General features: G+C 43.3%; 1 protein-coding gene across 1 annotated transcript; it reads left to right on the top strand.

Moving 5' to 3' along the window:
• Nucleotides 1-3,293: 3,293 nt before the first annotated feature.
• Nucleotides 3,294-4,250, top strand: LOC132656990 (olfactory receptor 10V1-like). Its single transcript, XM_060393195.1, has one exon. It carries the CDS (start codon nt 3,294-3,296, stop codon nt 4,248-4,250), a length of 957 nt encoding a protein of 318 aa, XP_060249178.1.
• The last annotated feature ends 15,755 nt before the right edge of the window (nt 4,251-20,005 follow it).

The raw sequence follows: 20,005 nt of genomic DNA, 5'->3' as shown, positions 1-20,005 counted from the left end.
GAACAAATGAACACAGAAGTGAATACATACCCTGTCAGTACAGCAGTTTCCTTTTTGGTCTCTGACCGTCTCCTTTGTGTTTAACCATGAAGACCAGATGTCTGATGTGAACGCTGTGCTGGTTATCACCACATATCTTGCACGGAGAGTCAGGAGTGTGTGTCTCCACTGCTGCTCATGGGAAGGACATTTCTCCCTCACAAAAGAGCATGCTGTTGGAAAGTGCCACAAAAAACCAGTCTGCTACCATGCCTGCCATACTGTAGCCCTGTCCAGAGGTAAGGCATCATCAGATGACAACACAGAGGTGGAGGTCTTTAGAAAGGGGGGACTACATTACTTGCAATGAATGCATGGAGCCATACTGTAAGAGGGCTGGCTGGACACTGAAAGCTGCAGTCAGTAGGAATACTGTTTGCCCCATTCTCCATGATGGAAAGGAACGCTGTCCTTACATGATTGGCACACATGCAAAGGTCATGGCATGTCTTCAGACAGGAGACAGCAAATACTGGCAAGGGCACATTTCTTCCAGAGATGCTCCTGACAGCTTGCAGGGCTGCACTGTTAACTCAGGGAGCAAAGCACACAATAGTGTTTTTCTGTCTTCTGTGGCAGTGAGATGCTTTTGAACTGAGTGTCCGCATCCAGCCCTGTTCAAATGCTGGTATTAAACTCAGCAGTGCGATGTTATTAGTTAGAGGGGCCCGAGGAGGAAGTAGTTTAGATGAGGGTGTGGGCATGAAAGCCCTGAGACAGGATTAGTGCTCCTCTAGAAGAGGAATGGAGTAGTTTCCTCTCTGCTGTGTGAGATCACAGAAGAAGGCAGCAATCTGCCATCCAGAACAAGTGCGCTTGCTGTGACCCAGCCTATGGCTACCTTGAATTTGGAATTCCTGGCCTTGAGAACTGTGAGAAATAGAAATTTATTGTTAAAGTCACTCAGTCACTTAAAAAAAAAAACATATTCTGTACTAAGACAAGGGTTAATTCATTAGAGAAAGAACAACATTCATTTAACTTCTTCAGGAAGTAGAATAGTAATGTGTGGTTATATGCATGCTTAGGTTGGGTGTTTATGCTTGAGTGTATTTGTGTAGGTCTAACTTATTAATGCAGACACCGCAAACTTACAGTGAAATCCATTTCTATTGATTACAGTCAGTGAAAAACAATTCAATAGACGAGAAAGTTTAAAATAAATTAAACTGCATGACTTCTCCCACTTTAAGAATTCTTTAGCCATGCTACAAATCTTCTGTATGTAAGCCACTGAGGACAGGAGTTAGTGCTGAATCCATTTACAGAGACAAGGGCAGAATTCAAGGAACCTCTGAAGGAAGGTGAGGCTCTCAGGGACCATGATTATGGAAGGCCGTATATACCCTTCAGCCTCAAGTCACAGGGCAGAGAAATATGTCACTGAGACATAGGCAGATCCAGCTGTGGCAGATAGCCTACTCACTCAGCTGATAGCCTGCTCAGCCTACTCCCTCAGCTGTGGTCACAGAGCCAAGGGAAAGAAAGAACGACGATTGTGAGAGTGACTTGGCTGAAAGAGGCCTCTTGCCTCTGTAAACCATACTTCGCCCAAACTGAAACCAAGTTAACAATATGCTTTGAGATCGTTTAGAACTATGTACTCATTCTGTTTACATACTATGTGTTCAACCTGTTTAAAATTAACTGACATTGGCCAGGAGGTGGTGGCCAATGTCAACCTTTTCCAGCACCTGGGAGGCAGAGGCAGGCATAGCTCTATGAGTTCAAGAGCTATCAGCTTGGTTTAGCGTGTCTAAGACATCTAGGGATACACAGAGAAACCCTGTCTTAGAAAAAAATTAACTGACCTTGAAAACAACAACAACAACGACGCTTTGGACTCCCAATGTAATCAACTTTTACAAGCTAAGATAACTGAATAGCTTTATTATTGTTCTGTGTGCTGTATGGTGATCCCAAATCCTTCTTTGTGACTCATTCTTCCCCTAACCCAGAACAGTGTGTGTATAAGATGTGGCAATTTGACTTAAGTCCTCCTACCATTGAAAACAATGCCTCCTACAGAAAATGTTGAAAGCAGCAGGTGGGTATAAGTTGGTAACACCTGTTGGTGGCTTTGTGTGCTAATCTGTGTGAGCGGGGGTCAGAAAAAAGCAATTTCTTTGCTCATGAGACTCCTATAAAGGATTGATGACAAAAGTTTCTCATTCCTTTTTCACAACCTATTTCCTACACTGTCCGATAAATGGAGAGGACAGCCTTTGTTCAAGAGAGCAGAAGTCCAGAAGGGGTCAGGCTCACTCTTGCTTTACATGTGTCTGGGCCTTAAGACGCTTCTGTTCTGCAGCCCAAGCTCAGAGGAGATGTGGTGTCCCTCTGTAAAGGACTTATATTCTGCCTCCTTGTGTTCTTTTTCATTCTCTAGTTCCGCTCCTCTCTTTGATCACATATACCAATAAGCCAGAGTGTGAGAGACTCATCTGATCCAGTCCTTAGAAGCTTCCACAGGGTATGGATCTGAGGCCAGTGGGTGAGTAGCCAAAACCAAACAAACAACCAACAACAAAAGCAAAAACGTTGCCTGAGTCATGTCCAGAGAGGTGGGAGGATGGGCCAGTGTCACTGAAACCAGAAGTGAGGGGTTTCCAACAGGTGTGGATCCAACATAGATGTTAAACCTATCTGATTCAGGAATTGGGAGGTCCTAGGTGACCTTCAGTTAAGATGGTCTCAAGGACCAGTGAAATTCAGAACAACAGACTTCTTGAGATAAAGAATAGGAAGTGGTTGTCATGAAAAAGAAACAGGGAGATTTTGTTGTTAGTCATTTTTGAGACGGGGTTTCTTTTAGCTCAAAACTTAAACTCACTCTGTAGCTGAAGAGGAACTTAAAATCCTAATTCTCTTGTTTCTGCTTCCTAAATGCTGAAATTACAGGCCTAGGCCACCACACACAGCAAGAAGCTTTGAAGGATGACATAACATTGATGTAATTGATTTATATTATGGGAAGTTGCTCTAGGACAGAAAACAGCACTAGATATTGGAAGCTGAACAAATACCTTATGAAACAGTATCCCAGACAAAACAAGAGGGACAGAAAGCATTATCTGTGCAGATGCAAAGAAAGGGTAAAACTTAGGCATGTGGGAAAATGTCATGGTCTCAAGGCTCAGGAGAAAATGTGATGCCCAGAGCCTATGGGAATAATGACCAATAACCCTCAAGTGAGTTCTGTCCGTCCCCAGGGCCATCACCTGTGGCAGTAGCAGATCCAATGCATTAAGTACATGGAGGAAGGTAATGGGACTGGGATGGTCCTCTTCCACTTCCGCCCCTTCTCCAAACTCCCTGAGGTGCAGATGCTGATCTTTGTGGTCTTTCTCATGATGTACCTGGTCAGCCTGGGAGGAAACCTGTCCATCGTCCTCACCATCTGGATCAACCGGTGTCTCCACACCCCCATGTACTTCTTCCTGGCAAACCTGGCTAGCCTGGAGATCTTCTATTCTTCTACCATAGCCCCCCTGACTCTGGCCAGCATCCTGTCCACAGAGAGGACTGTGGTCTCCCTGGCAGGCTGTGGGGCCCAGATGTTCTTCTTCATCTTCCTGGGCAGTGCTGACTGTATCCTGCTGGCTGTCATGGCCTATGACCGGTTTGTGGCCATCTGTCACCCCCTGCGCTATAGCCTGATCATGAGCTGGCACTTGTGTGTCCAGCTGGCCCTGGGGTCCCTGCTGCTGGGTTTCATCTTGGCCATGCAGTTGACTGTGCTCATCTTCAGACTGCCTTTCTGCAGCAGCAAGGAAATCAGCTTGTTCTACTGTGATGTCCTCCCTGTCATGAGACTGGCCTGTGCAGACACCCGTGTCCACGAGGCCACTCTGTTTGTGGTCAGTGTCATTGTCCTCACCATCCCTTTCCTCCTCATTACTGTCTCCTATGTCTTCATTGTGGATGCCATCCTGAAGATTCGTTCAGCTGAGGGCAGGCACAAAGCCTTCTCTACCTGCTCCTCCCACCTGACTGTGGTCCTTCTGCAGTACGGATGTGGAAGCCTCATCTACCTGTGTCCCAGCTCCAGCTATTCTCCTGAGCGGGGCCAGGTAGTGTCTGTGGTTTACACATTCATCACCCCTGTGCTGAATCCCTTGATCTACAGCATGAGGAACAGAGAGCTCAAGGATGCTTTGAGAAGAGTGATAATGAAATTGGTTTTGGTCCAAACACAAGAAACACTCTAAATAATCCTCTCCAACATCTTGGGTGGAAATCATGAGTTGAATATATGCAATATGAAGAAATGAGGGCTTATATGTCTTTGGTTTGCTACTGTTAAGTTCATGTTTTATATTGGTAGTTTTGCTTTAAAGGCCTGCTTTCTTTCCTCAGCCTCAGGTTACTGTCATTTTGAAAAATGGAGATGAAAATACTTTCAGTGTCTAAATTCTGAATTAGTTATGAGGATACAGAAATAAAATAATGGAAAATAGTTTGTATGTCTGTCTCCCCCCCCTTTTTTTTGAAGCAGAGTTGGAGTTTATTTATAATTGGTTTATATTGATTAATTGATTTATAGAATTGATTTATTAATTGATTTATTAATTGATCTATAGAAAGAAAGGCACCCATGGGAGAAAGGCACACCTGAAAGAGGACTGTGGACTTTTAAAAAGAGAGTTGCCAATGTACCACTTAATGTTTTAAACATTTATTTATTTATTTAATGTTAACAGGTGTTTTGTGCACACAAACATCTGTGTACCATGTGCATGCTTGGTGTCCTGGAGGCCCTGAAACTGGCCCTATAGACAATTGTAAGTCACCACATAGATGCTGAGAATTGAGTTTTGGTCCTTTGGAAGAGCAGATAATGCTCCAAAGCAATGAGCCATCTCTCCAGACCCTGAAAATATTTTTAAAATTTTATTCTTTAATGATTTTATACATGCCAATAGTCTATTTTGATCATATTCACTAACATTACCCTCTTTTATTCCTCCAGTCTCTTTAAACCCCCTCTTTCCAACAAATTCCTTTTCTTCTTTCACGGTGTGTGGTGTGTGTGTGTGCATAGTATTAATTTCATTTAACGTTGCCTGCAGGAATATGGGTATAATTATTTACTGGTGCATGGGAAACTTACACCATTTAAAAAATGCCTCTTTGATTACTTCCCCCTGGTGGGGCAGCCTTGCCAGGCCACAGAGGAAGAGGATCCAGGCAGTCCTGATGAGACCTGATAGGCTAGGGTCAGATGATAAGGGAGGAGGGCTCCCTCTTTCTGTGGACTAGTGGAGGGGAATGGGGGGGGTGAAGTAGGAGGGAAGTTGGGACTGGAAGGAAATGAAGGGAGCTACAATTGGGATATAAAGTGAATAAATTATAAAAAGTAAATTTATATGTATTTTAAAAATGCCTCTCTGCCCTAGCAGCCATCAGCTGACAGTAGCTTCTTAGCTAGGAGTGAGGCCTTGAGACCTCCCTCTATATGCTGGGCTGTTGAGAGGCTTGATCTGTGCGGGTAACAACAGCTTTAGGAGTTCATGAGAACACTTGTCATGTCCAGAAGACAAGTGTTTCACAGCTCTCCTCCCCTTCCTGTCGTTTTTATGTTTTGTTTTTTTTTTCTGCCCCTTCTTTCAGGATGTTCTATGAGACTTGGAGTTAAATAGACCTGCAGAAAATAAGGCTGTTTCTTGCGACATATTTGAATAGGTTTTGAGGAGCAGCACAGTGAGACTCTTTGGACTCACAGTGGTTCAGAACATTCAGTAATTAATAAAATAAACCATACAGTCTGGCTCTTCATCCACTTGGGTGTTTGAATACTGATGTCAATACTTTTTATTGTGTTTTTATATTTTTTTGGCATTTGATATCTCCCAGTCTCACAGAAAAAAAGAGTCTCAATAAATATTTTTCCAAGTTTTATTATTAATGAACTCAAATACAGAGGATGAAGGTACTGTTTCCAAGTTAGCAAATATGCATGAGAGTTCATGTTTGGATGCCCAGGTTTAACCTCAGTTCTAGTTCTATGATCTTGGCTTAATATAATCATTTATTTGGTGCTTCAGTCTCCTTATCTGTCCTCAGAAGTAAAAACACATCTCATAGGTTATGTTGAAGGAAGTGAGATATAACTAAATGAGTATATGGAAATTATCAGTTATCTTATACAAGCCTTTGGGAAGCTAATAATCCAAGGTAACTGCACTGCCTTCTAAAGAACATCTGGAATTAAGAAACAGCTGGGCATTGCAGCCTACCACAAAAGAACAGCATCCATTGTCAATATTGGCTACTAATGCATTTTCAGGGGAAATTCAACAGGACTAAACACTTCAGACATGATTCAGAAGATAAAAGGTGTTGGAAAGGATGACGAAATCCATCCTTCATCCACAGTCATCACTGCACTTTGTGTGCTATAAGCATTAGTACCCTTGTGGTCACCAGCTGACAGCAATTTGAGCACCCCCCCCCCAACTGTATAGCCCTGGCTGTCCTGGAACTCACTCTGTAGACCAGGCTGGCCTCAAACTCACAGAGATCCACCTGCCTTTGGCTCCCCAGTGCTGGGATTATAGGCGTGTGCCATCACCACCCAGCTGAGCTCTATACTCTTGACGTGGACTGGAGCATGTTGTAGTTATTTCACCTAATCAAAGGAAGATCAGGGTCTCACAGAGCACAGACCACATTCCAGAACAGATATGACTAGCAAATGTCTCCGAGGGACCCAAAGATCCCTTTTGTTTCTCATCTTTCCAAAAGGGAAGACAAATCTTCAGTTAAACAGAAGGTGAATTTTGGTCATGACTTTTATCTTTCTTGCCTGTGTAGCTCTTTCAGAAAATAAAATTTAAAAATGGCACTATACTTTGTATAGTTTTCAGACTCATCATACAGAGACACAGGGTGAGGGGAGGATTTCTGGGTCTGTGTTTTTACAGTTTCCTCCTTCAGAAATATTTTTTTCCACATGGTGGTGGCACATGCCAAAAATTCCAATACTGGGCAGGCAGAGGCAGGAGGATCTCTGTGAGTTGGAGGCCATCCTGGTCTACAGAAATATCTTTCCTGTTCAAACACCAACAACTCCATACCCATCCTGGTCATTTATACCCACGATGGTCATTACACAGCCCTCAGTCTTTCACTACCTCTGCCCTGAAACCTACATTGTTATCTATTGGCTCTTGGTGTAATTATAGTCTGGGTTCTTAAATCTCATTGGATTTTTCATTCAAGGCAGAAAACTACTTCATACCAGCTCTTTTCTGCTTCCTTTTTACTTAAAACTAATGGATACACATACACAGTGGATAGAGCCCAATAAGCAGTTGTTTGTTGCTGTTTTATTTAATGTCATTGAGTGAGTATATCACTAAATGACTAGAGAATAGTAAATCTAATATCTATCCTATCCCTTGTAAAAATGGTAAGCCAGTATGTTCTGATACCATTGTCTTGAGAGAAATGATCTTGGTAAAAGAGTTTCTCTCTGACTTTTTTTTTTCTTGCAAGGTTCTTTATGATTTACACATACAAGGATTGGTAGTTTGCATAAAAATCCAAAGCACAGCTAGGCAGTGGTGGCAAACCTTTAATCCCAGCAGAAGGCAGAGGCAGGTGGTGGATCTCTGTGAATTTGAGGCCAGCCTGGTCTACAAAGTGAGATCCAGGATATTCAGGGCCACACAGAGAAACCCTGTCTGGGGAAAAAAAAGAAGACAAAATACAAACAAAAACAATAACAACAAAATCCAAAGCTTACTGTCATGTGAAGAATTTTACCCTAAAATTCATAGGCATAGATCCACAGTATACAAAGACTGGTGTAGGGAATGAAAACGTGGCAGAACATAATACCAAACCTTGTAATAAACCACACTTGTTTAAATATAATCCACAATTTAGTTACATCAAGTTAATCATTGAAGACACATGGATTTGCAATTGTATTTAATATAACAGTTGGGATCCAGGAGGGATTGTCTTCCTGCTTTAATAAGACAGAGAGAGAGAGAGAGAGAGAGAGAGACAGACAGACAGACAGAGAAATATCTTTAGTCTATGTTTATGTTAATATCCAGCTATTCATTCTTCACAAAGTAATAGCAGAGTGACCAGGGCGGTAGAGGCTGAACAACAGCCAGTTGATACTCTGAAGCAGTTCATGGTCAGGAGGACAGTTGTGTAAGCAGTCAGGTGTAAAGCTAAGTATAGAGTAAGCCTTAAGAAGTGACCTGACCCGAAGAAGTTGGTGGACCAAGCAGAAGACCACTGGGATGTACTTCAGAAAGCATCCCTGTTGAAGGAGGAGTGGGAATTTGACAGACACGACATAGAGAGGGACGTATGAGGCAGAGAGCAAAAGACACAAAGGTACCTTGGGGTGATAGAGGACAAGGCTGGATGGGTCCAGGCAGGCACACACACACACAGGAAAAGTAGAAAAGGAATTTGTTGCAACGAAGGGGTTGGAAGAGAATGGAGGAATAAAAGAGAGTAATGTCAGTGACTGGTCAAAATCAACTATTGGCATGTATAAAATCATTAAATAATAAAATTTTAAAATACTTTCAGGGTCTGGAGAGATGGCTCAGCTCCTCTTAGCCCAAAAGAAAGGGTTGCTGTCTGGGTTGCATATGGAAGAGAGGAGAGCTGTAAGAAAGTAAATTTGCATAACTCCGAGTTAATTTGGGATTTGAGTGATGTGTTTGGTAGCCACTGGGTTGGCTTCTGATCTTCCTGCCCACGTGCAGTTTCCTTGTCTTAACTGTCAGTTCTAATAATAGAACACAACAAACATGGCAACTGTCACACCTGAGATTGTTTAAAAAAAAACCCCACATTGTCTTTGCTGCATCTGTTTTCTTCTGTTTGCTTACTTCCTCTCCTCTTCTCTCTCTTTTCTTCCCTCCCCACTCCCATCTTGTTCTAGAAATCAGCTGCTATGTTGTAAGCTTCTCTATGGAAAGGACAAGATGGCAAGAAACAGAAGGACACTTCCTATTCTGACTAGCAAGGAATTGCTGTCCCCAGATCCATAGCACCAGAGGAACTAGATCCTGACAGGAACCATGTGTGACATTGGAAGCAGATCCTTCCTCATGGAGGTCTGAGGTGTGATCACAGCCTCAGATGACACCCTGCTTGTTGTCTTATAGGAAGGACACCTTGAGACTGAGGCAGCCAGCTGAGCTACACCTGGAGCCCTTAGCCACAGAAACAGTGAGGTACCATATGCTTGTGCTGCCAACTGTGTGTGTCGGGTGTGGGAGGGTGTTTTAGAGTAACTGCTGTGTAGCTATCCACAGCCAGGATCAGCTCTAAAGAGGGAGAAAACATTTAAGTCATGAAGTTTATTCTCTATTCTACTTGAAGTGTGTGTGTTAACTTTGGGGTGTGCAGGGCTGGAGTGGGGTAGAGCATAAAAGATCTTCCTTTTCAAGTTTGTGGCTTGCTTTATTTGTTTTTACTCCAAACCACAGCTTGAACACATTGCCTGAAGCTATCCAAGGACAGGCTCTCGCCGTCAATATGAGGTAAGAGTATACCTTTCTCTCTAGTGGGACAAAAACAGGTTTGGAGGGAAGAGAGAGAAGATCTTCCAAATCGCACGATTCCATCTTGGTTTGTTTGGAAAGGTGAAGTTAAAGTTGCAGGTTTATGAATAACCGAAGCACAAATTCTTGGATTATCCTCACCCTTGTACACTGGGGAAACAGCTGCATATAGGCTTAGTATGTGGGAAAGGAAGGACCTTTGAGGAGGCATAAAGGTAACAGCACATCAGAGGCTGAGACGCTCCGCTGATCCCAAAGCCTCAGTTACTGTCTGCTTAGCTGAGCCCTCCTCTTCTGCCCGTGGATGCCCCACCCCAGGTTCCTTGACTCACCGTCATTTGTAGCTTTTCAGTTTTGTGTACATGACTAACTGATAAAATTCCAATTTCTGCCTGTCCTGGAAGATCAAATATCATAAAATTAACAATGTTGAGATCCGTCTCCAGTAGGAAGATTAAGGAACCCTGCGTTCTACAAGAACTATCTTCTAATAGATTACCATAATAAATGAACTGGGTTTCTGGATTTCACTTCAAGTTAAGTGGGCTCTTTACATAGTTTTCAATGCTTAAACCGTTAACAAAGACGGCACTAGTAGACATGCCAAAGTGGATGGGGGTGGAGGCCTGTGGAAGCCACAAAACCTCAATCCTATACAAAGAACTACAGGCAACAAAAGAATATTGAGAATGGGAGAAATAGTCTGCCCCAAGGAAGGGCAGAGTTGCTTACCCGATGCCACTTGTCAACCTTGAAAACAAATGTAACACTATAAATGGAACAAGTTATAGTTAGGAGCGCATGCGCGTGCGCACACACACACACAATTAATTAAAAAAAAAGAAGCCATGAATTTGAAAGAACAAGAAAGAAAGAGATAATTCGGAGGGATTAAAGGGTCGGGGAAATGATATATTAATCTCAAAAAAGAAAAAATGTTAAGGCAGGTCATATAGTCATTTTTATTATAGCCACAGATGAGCCAAAGATAATTTTTTTTTTTTCCTGCACGGAACACCTTGTTAAGCCAGGCATGGTAGCACATGCTTTTAATCCCAGCATTCAGGAGGCAGAGGCAGGCTGACTCTGAGTTTGAGGCCAGCCTGGTCTACATAGAGAGTTCCATGACACCCAGAGCTACATAGTGAGATTCTTACTCAAAAAAGAAAACACCTTGTTATATGCAGTCAAATGTATTATCTAGGAAATATTTTAAATTTTGTTTGATATAAGAGACCCGTGAAGAAAAACAATGAAAGATGTGGGGATGTGACGGCCAGCACTAACCTGGTGACACTGTGTTATTACTTGCCCAGAAATAACCTGATCTATCTGTCATTAAAGACACTCCCAGACAATGTCATCAGAGAGATGCAAATCAAAATGATCCTGAGATTTCACCTTACACCCATCAGAATGGCAAAGGTTAAAAACTCAAGTGACAACACATGCTGGAGAGGTTGTGGAGAAAGGGGAACCCTCCTCCACTGCTGGTGGGAATGTAAACTTGTACAACCACTTTGGAAATCAATCTGGCGCTTTCTCAGACAACTAGGAATAGCGCTTCCTCAAGATCCAGCTATACCACTCCTAGGCATATATCCAAAAGAAGCTCAAGTACACAAGAAGGCCATTTGCTCAACCATGTTTGTAGCAGCTTTATTTGTAATAATCAGAAGCTGGAAACAACCCAGATGCCCTTCAACTGAAGAATGAATACAGAAATTGTGGTACTTTTACACAAGGAATACTACTCAGCAATCAAAAACGAGGAAATCATGAAATTTGCAGGCAAATGGTGGGATCTAGACAAAATCATCCTGAGTGAGGTATCCTAGGAACAGAAAGACACACATGGTATATAGTCATTTATATAGACCTGTAAGATAGGAAAAACATACTAAAATATGTGCACCTAAAGAAGATAAACAAGAAAGAGGACCTGGAGTAAGATGATCAATCCTCACTTAGAAAGACAATTGGGATGGACATTGGAAGTAGGAGAAAACAAGTAACAGGACAGGAGCCTACCGCAGAGGGCCTCTGAAAGACTCTACCTAGAAGTGTATCAAAACAGATGCTGAGACTCATAACCAAAACTTCCGTAGAGGGCAGGGAATCATACGATAAAAGGGGGAGTTAATATGACCTGGAGAGGACAGGAGCTCCACAAGGACAAAATATATCAGGACACGGGGTCCTCTATGAGACTGTTTCTCCAATCAAGGACCATGTATGGATATAACCTAGAACCCCTGCTCGGATGTAGCCCATGGTAGCTCAGTATCCAAGTGGGTTTCCCTAATAAGGGGAATAGGAACTATTTCTGACATGAACTCAATGACTGGCTCCCTTTACCTCCCCCCCTCCCCCAATGAAGAGTAGCCTTGCTAGGCCACAGAGGAGGACATGGCAGCCAGTCCTGAAGATACCTGATAAGCTAGGGTCAGATGGAAGGAGAGGAGGACCTCCCCTATTAGTGGACTTGGAAAGGGGCAGGGAGGAGATGAGGGAGGGAGGGTAAGATTGGGAGGGAATGAGGGAGGGGGCTACAGCTGGGATAAAAAGTGAATATTCTGTGATTAATATAAAAAATTAATATAAAAAAGACACTCCCAGAAGAGTGCTCAGACCTGTGTAATAATTTACACATAACTCCCCTGTGTTGGCTAAAGAAGCTTAATGTGGTACTAGGCATCCCTTAAGGCCTGTTGACCTTTGCCCTGGAATGCCAGTGAGATTCTAGCGGCTTGGGGGTGAGATAAGACTAGGATGTTGGTGTTCCTGCTGTAAAGGTATTTAACCGCCTCCTTTGCTTTTGCGGCACGAGGATGAGGTGGTCTTTTTAGTACTATATAACGGGAAAGAAAAACACCTGGAGGGAGTGAAACAATGTTCTCGTTCAGTGTGGATTCGATAGATAATTGTGGTCCTCTTGTATTCTGGGGGTGGTTTGCCACTGGTTCCCACGGACAAGGGAACAGAAGCAATGAGATTCAGATGGACCCCGAGAATAAAACTTTCTGTGACCAGCTTCCGCGAGACTTCTCAGCTTTGTTCAGGATGGACAAAGGCTATGTAGTTCTTGCGCGGGGGGGGGGGGGGTCCCAGGGTAGGTGTACACTATTGGCTGGAGCGAGGGGTGCCAGGGCGGCTTCATTTGCATTTGTCAGCATGCTCCAGTCATATGAGCATGAACGCAGTACTTAATTACCGTAGTAGGCACAGGGAGTAGAATGCTAGCGGGGAGCTGTGCTAAAGGTCATATTCCGGATATGGCTAGAGGCATCTGCACGTAAAGACGCTCTTCACATGAGGTCGGGCAGAGAGTAGGAGGCCCTACTGTGGTTAGGGGTCCTTTATCCAGCCCCAAGCTCAGAGAAGCTTTCTAGACACGATGGACTGCAACCTCAAGCTGCAGGGCCCTCTAACAGATGGCATGTAAGGTACAGCTTTGCTAACCACGCTCATAAACCCTTCCTTTAGCAGGGCATGCTGTTTGGCTCTAAGGCTGCCATCCTTTCGCTAGCAGTGAGAATAAATTCATCTAATCTGAATTGGAATTGAGTTTAAGTCTCTGGTCTTTCTCAGTGGATTCAAAAGCTACAATAAACAATGGTCTTTTTTTAAAAAAAAACATTTTTTCTTATTATTTAAAATTATGTGTACATGTGTGTATCTGTGTGAACGAAGTCGTATGTGAGTGTAGTTGCCTCCAGAGGCTACAGGCATTCCATTCCCCCTGACTTGGAGTTACAGGCAGTTGTGAGCTGCCTGATGGGTATGGGTTCTGGAAACCAAACGGGGGTCTTCTGCAAAGCAGGTAACTACTGAGCCATCTCTCTAGGTCCCATGTGTAATATCCTTGACTTTGGCAAGTTTGAGAATTATTAGTTTTCATTAGCCCCCTCACTTGATAGGGGAAAAAGCAAATTGTGTGATGTCAGATTGAGTCCCATGTTACATCAAGAAATGAATAAAGAGACTTGCTCTTGGAGTACTGTGGGTCAAGATGAGCCCAAATTAGAGCTCTCCCCTTCCTTCTCTGCGCCTTCCATCTCTCTGTAGTTTGTGCTCTGTGTCCTATATGTTGTGTGCCTGTCGCTGATGCCTATTTGTAACAAAAGGCTTTGCTCTGTATTTATTGAACAGCATAGAAAATATGGTATGGAAAAGGGATGAGGAGTGCTTTTTTAAAAAAGAAATCTTTAGCTGGGCACAGTGGCAAACCTCTGCAATTCCAGCACTTGGGGAGGCAGAGGCTGGTGGATCTCTGTGAGTTTGAGGCCAACCTGATCTACAAAGTGAGTCCAGGACAGCCAAGGCTATATAGAAAAACCCTGTCTCGGAAAACCAAAAACCCAAAAAGCTGAAACAAAACAGTAGCAGCAACAACAGAAACCTTTAACAGAGTTTTACAGGAGATGTAACTCAGAATAATACTCAAAACTGCACACTGATTTTATCAACCTGTAACCATAGGTTGCTTTCAATAGGTTTTCTCTGTTGAAGAAATAAACCAATTTAACCTGAATTAAATTTTTTTTTTTTTTAAAACAGGTTTATTTGGGAGTAGCTCCTGGGCAAGTTCATGGGTTCCAAGGAACAGGGCCAGGGAAATAAATAACCATGCAGACAGGGAGACAGTGGTGCAGGGAATAAAAGTGTGTGCATGTAGGGAGAGATCAATTCAGAGAGAGAGAGAGAGAGAGAGAGAGCGGTAGAGAGATATCTAGATTATATATGGAAGGGCCTCTAGGGGAGGGGAAGCCCAGCCCCTGGGCTGTAAAGTTCAGGGTAGAGGGTGGGTGTGCCAGCCACACCTTGTAACAAATAGAAACTGAGGGATGCTGGGAGAACCTAGAGGCCAGCTCCTGTTTGATATGTTAAAGAGGCACCTCAACAGCTTGTCCCAGGTCTGAAACTCAACAATTTCCAGCATTTATTGGATGTTTATTTTTAAAAAATTGTTCTTCAACTTGTTGAATTCTTTCACAAATAATTACCATAACACACATACACACACACACACACACACACACACACACACCACACACACACACACCACACACACACACCACACACACACACATACATTATTCTAGGTGAGGGGCATGGAAGAGTACATATGCTAAGACTAAAGCTATGAATTTACCTTAGGATGTAAAAATTGATTACGTAATGTGGTGGTTTGAATGAGAATGGCATCCATAGGTTCATCAATTGGGCCTCACTGGCGGAACTGTTTGAGAAGGATTAGGAGGTGTAGCCTTGTTGGAGTAGGTGTATCACTGGGAGTGGGCTCATGCTGGACCCAGTCTCTTTCTCTCTGCCTTCTGCCTGCGGATCAGGGTGTAAAGCACTCAGCGCTGTGCCTGTCTGTTCCCCACCATGACGATCATGGTCTAACCCTCTAAACTGGAAGTAGGCACCCAAATAGATGCTTTCTGTCTCTCTCTTTCTTTTATTCTCCCTCTCTCTTTCCCTCATTCATTCTTTCAAGACAGGGTTCCTTTGTGTAGCCCTGGCTGTCCTAGAACTCACTCCATAGACCAGACGGACCTTGAATGCAGAGATCCACTTGCCTTTGCCTCCCAGGTGCTGGGATTAAAAGCATGCATCATCACTGTCCAGCCTGTTTATTTTGTCTAGATCATTGCTCTTAGCAAGGACACTGACGTTTGGAGTATATGGTGGTATCTGGAACATCTCAGCTCATTCTTCCTTGAGAGGTGACATGCGGGTTTTGATCAAGGCCTCAAAGTCTATATATATTTGTCTATTGTGCCCATTCGTATTTTGCAGTTCAATTTGGGAAAAGATTGAAATGGTGGGGGTGAGCCAGTGGGAGAGCACAGAGAGAACATCTTGGGGGAAAATCAGTTGCTGTCTCTTAGGAACTCCTTGGAGTCTGCCTGGTCCTAGACAATAGCTCAGAATGAGACAGGCACTTAAAAGCAGCTTTTCTAAAAGGCACTGACTCCTCACTTTGAGCCCAAGGTGTGAATGAAGCACAATGAAATCCAGGCATCTTTGCCCTCATTTTGTGTCTGTCTGCCTTTTTTACTTTTACAGAAGATATTATTGTCTTTAAACTTTCCTCTTGAGTCATTGAGTCATTCCCAGAACAGCAGAACCACACAGCACAACATATCACCAGGGCAAGGGCCATTATCCCTGAAGTGAGGCCCCCATCCTGGAGCAGAAGCTGTCATCTTGTAGAAACCAGAGTTACCAAGTTTAAAAGTGATAAAGACTTCTTAGAACCAATTATCTTGTGGAACCTGAAAGAGACAACAAGCAGCCAGACCACCCTTTGAAAACACTGCTTCCGTACACACACCTGTTAGTTTTCCTGTCCCAGCTCTTCCTCAAGTTAAATGTAAACCTAGTGTCAGCAAGGACTTTGTGCCGCTGGACTCCTTTATTTGTTTCTCTCCCCAGTGTGGCTACTCAGGACTATTATCTTCTCTGCTTCCCACTATTGTTTATTCCTTCCATTGCTGTACTGAGCTTGGATTGCAGATATTGCCTGAGACAAAAGTTCTCCTCCAAACTCCAGTAACAAGGAAGTGACTGACTGTAGGACAGAGCTCCTGCCAAGGAGTGAGTAGACTTTTCTTTATGAAACTGTAAAAAAAAAAAAAGTCTCTCTTCTTAGCCCCTATAAGATCAAAGGCACATTAAATCTACCAATTATGAAATAATAAGGAATAGGAAAAAATGAGAGATAGGAGACATAGACAGAGAGACAGACAAGACACATACACACAGAGACAGAGCAGACACACACAGCAGTGAAAGGGGGGTCAGAGAGAGACTTACACAGAGAGCCAGACAGTGAGAGAAGAAAAATAGGGACCCTAGAAATGAAAGAGAAGGGTTGAAAGGGTGTGCATCCGGAATTTGTGAGGCACCACTAAATTATTCCTTCTGTGTCTCTCACAGATGATTGTGAGCTTATCCAACTACCTTAAGAGTAAAGGATAAAAACCGAGCCAGTCATTAAAGCATGGCTAAATCTAGCAGCAATTAAATCAGTATAGAAGATCATATCCCCAAACAATTCCTATTTGTGCTCAAAGACCTACCAGGGCTGGTCCGGGTGAAAGCCAAGTCAGCCTCCTGGGGCTTGGTGGAGTCAAAGTGGGCAGGGAAATGAGATGAACAGTGAGAGCAGAGAAACAACCCAGGCTTCCAACCCTCCAATTCCCCAAGTCCCATGTTCCTCCCTGGTGAAGGGGCAGTGGGGAAGACCTGGCACATGGAAACGTGTGCTGTCCTCAGAGGAAGGGGGATTCTCAGAGGTTCAGCTTCATGGTTGCCAAGCCATTAGGAGGAGCACAGCTGGGCTTCAGTCAGCCTTGGGTAGAGGATGTGGTGCCAGGTCCTCTGGGCAGAAGAAAGGAAGGAGATAGGAGAGACCTGTCTGAGCCTAGATCTTGGGAATGTGCCAATAAATGCTCCTGGCTGTGGCACTTCCCGAGAGGGGCTTTCTGGTGTTGAATCACAGATAAGTTGGAGTGTGGTTTAAACTCCTATAAACTCCTAAAGCTACCTAAAGAGGAGTCTTTTTATTTTTTTGTACAATTAATAACCACCACAAACCAGTTTTTAAGGCAAACACCTTCCCTGTAAGGGATGAGAGAAGAGACTCATTTCCCTAGAACCGTGGTCTGATTGATGGTAGTCAGAAATCTATCCTTCCCTAAGGAATGAATGCTTCACTGCAACAGACAGAAAATATACTGCAATCTACACAGCTTCAGAATAGAAAGCCAAGATTGAAGTTCTGGGAAGGAAAGACTTGTAGGTGATGTTTTTGGAGACAGTACTGGTACCATAAAGTGATGCATCAGAGGATGACGTTACTAAGGTAACATGAGAAGACACCCTGAGCTTACCAACGGAGCCTTCAAGAGGTGGAGAATTGTGCAGTCACAAGGACACCGAAAAAGAGCGTCATCACCTCCAGCAGAAGCTCACAGTCTTGCACTCCTGCTGTTTTGCAAAGTCCTCAGAAGAGGAATGAACGGAACAGTGGAAAGTGGGGAGCCTTCTCAGTTATCCATCAATGCCTTGGGTAAAGTCAAAACAAGAGTAAGTTTCTATTTCTCGGTTTATTATACTTTGGATGCTCTCAAAGAATAAAATAACTCATAATTAAACCTCAAGCTCAAAATAAAATATGTAGGATAAAAGTAAAAAAATGGAAATGGAAATATCAATTTAATTTTAAATTAGGCCAAAGAATGTTTAATAACTCAGTTTCAAGCTTGGTTTGGGTTTCCCAACAGCTACCACGAAAGGAAATCATGGCATTTATTGTCAAACTGGATTGCATATGTATGCATGTCTAGTTAATACTCAAAAGAAATGTGTGTGTGTGACTCCAGGAGTGTGGTACACACCTGTAATACCAGCACTTGAGAGAGGAGGTAGGAGAATCACGAGTTCAAGACCAGCCTTGGCTATGTAGTCAATGTATGTCTCAAAACAAAACATCTGTGTGTGGTGGCTCACGCTTGTAATGCCACCACTGGGGCGGCTGAGGCAACAGGTTCTCCGTGAGACTGAGGCCAGCCTCGGCTACATAGGTAGTTTCAGCCAGTTCGGAATACATAGTAATAGAGTAAGACTCTGACTCAAAAACAAACAAACAAACAACAGACAAATAACAATAAAATTAAACACAGCACAAAAAACAGCTAAGAACAAAACGATAAAGAAAGGAAGAGGAAGAAAAGAGTGTGGTGTGTGTGAATGAGCCCACAGTGATCTTAGTAAATGGTGTTTGTTTACAGACACACACTGAAGGTTTGAGTACTAGGCATAGTCAACATGATGATCCTCTTTCTCTTTGCTCTTCTGATTTTCGAACTCACTTGAAACATGTTGAATCTCAGAGTAGCCTGACTGAGGGATGCAGCTTCTTGAAGCTGAGGTCTAGTGGGCAGACTTAGCTATGGGAAACAAGTTCTGTGTAGTTGCCAATGCCAGTGGGGAGAACTTGGCTATATATTGAGTCAAAACCTGGAATTCTTTCTAGGATTTCAAAAGGCTGGGATGATGATTAAGTTTTTTGACCTTTTGAAAAATAATAGTTTTCTTTATTTTTGAGAATTTCAGACATGTAAACAATGAAACCCAATTGTAGTTACCCCCAAATCCTGTTTAACATGACCCCTAACCTTCATGTCCTCTTTTTTTTTTTTTTTAATATAACCCAGTGAGTCTATTTAGTACAGTCTATATATTCATGGGTGTGGGGATCCACCGGAGCACAAGGCATCTATCAGTGGTCACAAAATAAAAAACAAACAAAAATCTTCCCTCACAGCTATCAAGTGTGGATAGCTCCTAGGTAAGAGATAGGTTGTGGAGAACACCTTTCACATCTGTGCTAGAAGCTTGGTTGGACTGATCTTGTGCAGATTTTATGCAGGTAGCTGGTATGCACAGCTGGTGTGACATCACTAGTTCAGTTGCCATATCAAATCTAGAAGTTTGTATTTCACAGCACCCTGTGTTTTTAAACCACACGTGCGTGCATGCATGTACATGTGTGTGTTTCATGTGTGGGGACAAAGGACAACTTGGGGACTTCCATCATTTCCTACCATGTGAGCCCTGGAAATTAAATTTAAGTTCCAGTCCTAGAGGCTGTGGAGCCGTCTCTCAGCCCTGACCTCTCTAGTGTGGAGTGTTGATTCAGTGCACATAAAACTTTACAACTCTTCTACAGAACTGCTGACTTTTCTCACTAGAATGGGAATCCTGCAATAGTATTTAAGTGCTAAAGTGAAGATTGTCTTTTTCAGTGGCACTAAAAAAATCTGTTCTCCATCCCTGTCTTTCTCTGCCTCTCTGTCTCTCTGTCTCTCTGTGTGTGAGGCATGCACAGAGTCTGCCAGTGTAGGTGCCTCCATGTACATGCTGAGGCTAGAGCAGCATACTGGGTGCTTTCCTCTATCACTGCTTGCCTGACTACATGAAGACAGGATCTTTCCCCTAGCTGGAAGCTTGATGTTTTGACTAGACTGTCTGGCCCACAGGCTCTCAGAATCTGCCTGTATCTGTTTCTCAGTGCCAGGGTTACAGGCACAGCCAGCCATGCCTGCCTTCTTGTGTGGGTGCTGGAAATTCAAATTCAGGTTCTCCAGCTTGCAGAGAAAGCACTTTTATCCACTGAGCCATCTCCCCAGACCCCGCCCTACAAATGTCACTCTAACTCTTCAGCGTAGTGGTCATTGCTGATTTTAGAGTGCCAGACACTGGTTTAGGCTTTAAGCGTCAGTGAGTGTTGAGTAAAGTCATTAATGCTGCCGGGGAGATTGCAACCCTGGAGGTATGGTGCTAAACAAGTGAACACAAGTAAACATGCCACCGAAAGAGAAGAGAGACCCTTGTTGGATACAAGA

Source organism: Meriones unguiculatus, chromosome 1 (genome assembly GCF_030254825.1).
Source record: "Meriones unguiculatus strain TT.TT164.6M chromosome 1, Bangor_MerUng_6.1, whole genome shotgun sequence".
Lineage (NCBI taxonomy): Eukaryota > Metazoa > Chordata > Mammalia > Rodentia > Muridae > Meriones > Meriones unguiculatus.
Note: the sequence above shows the minus strand (reverse complement) of the source record. Positions and strands in the feature narration are given on the sequence as shown.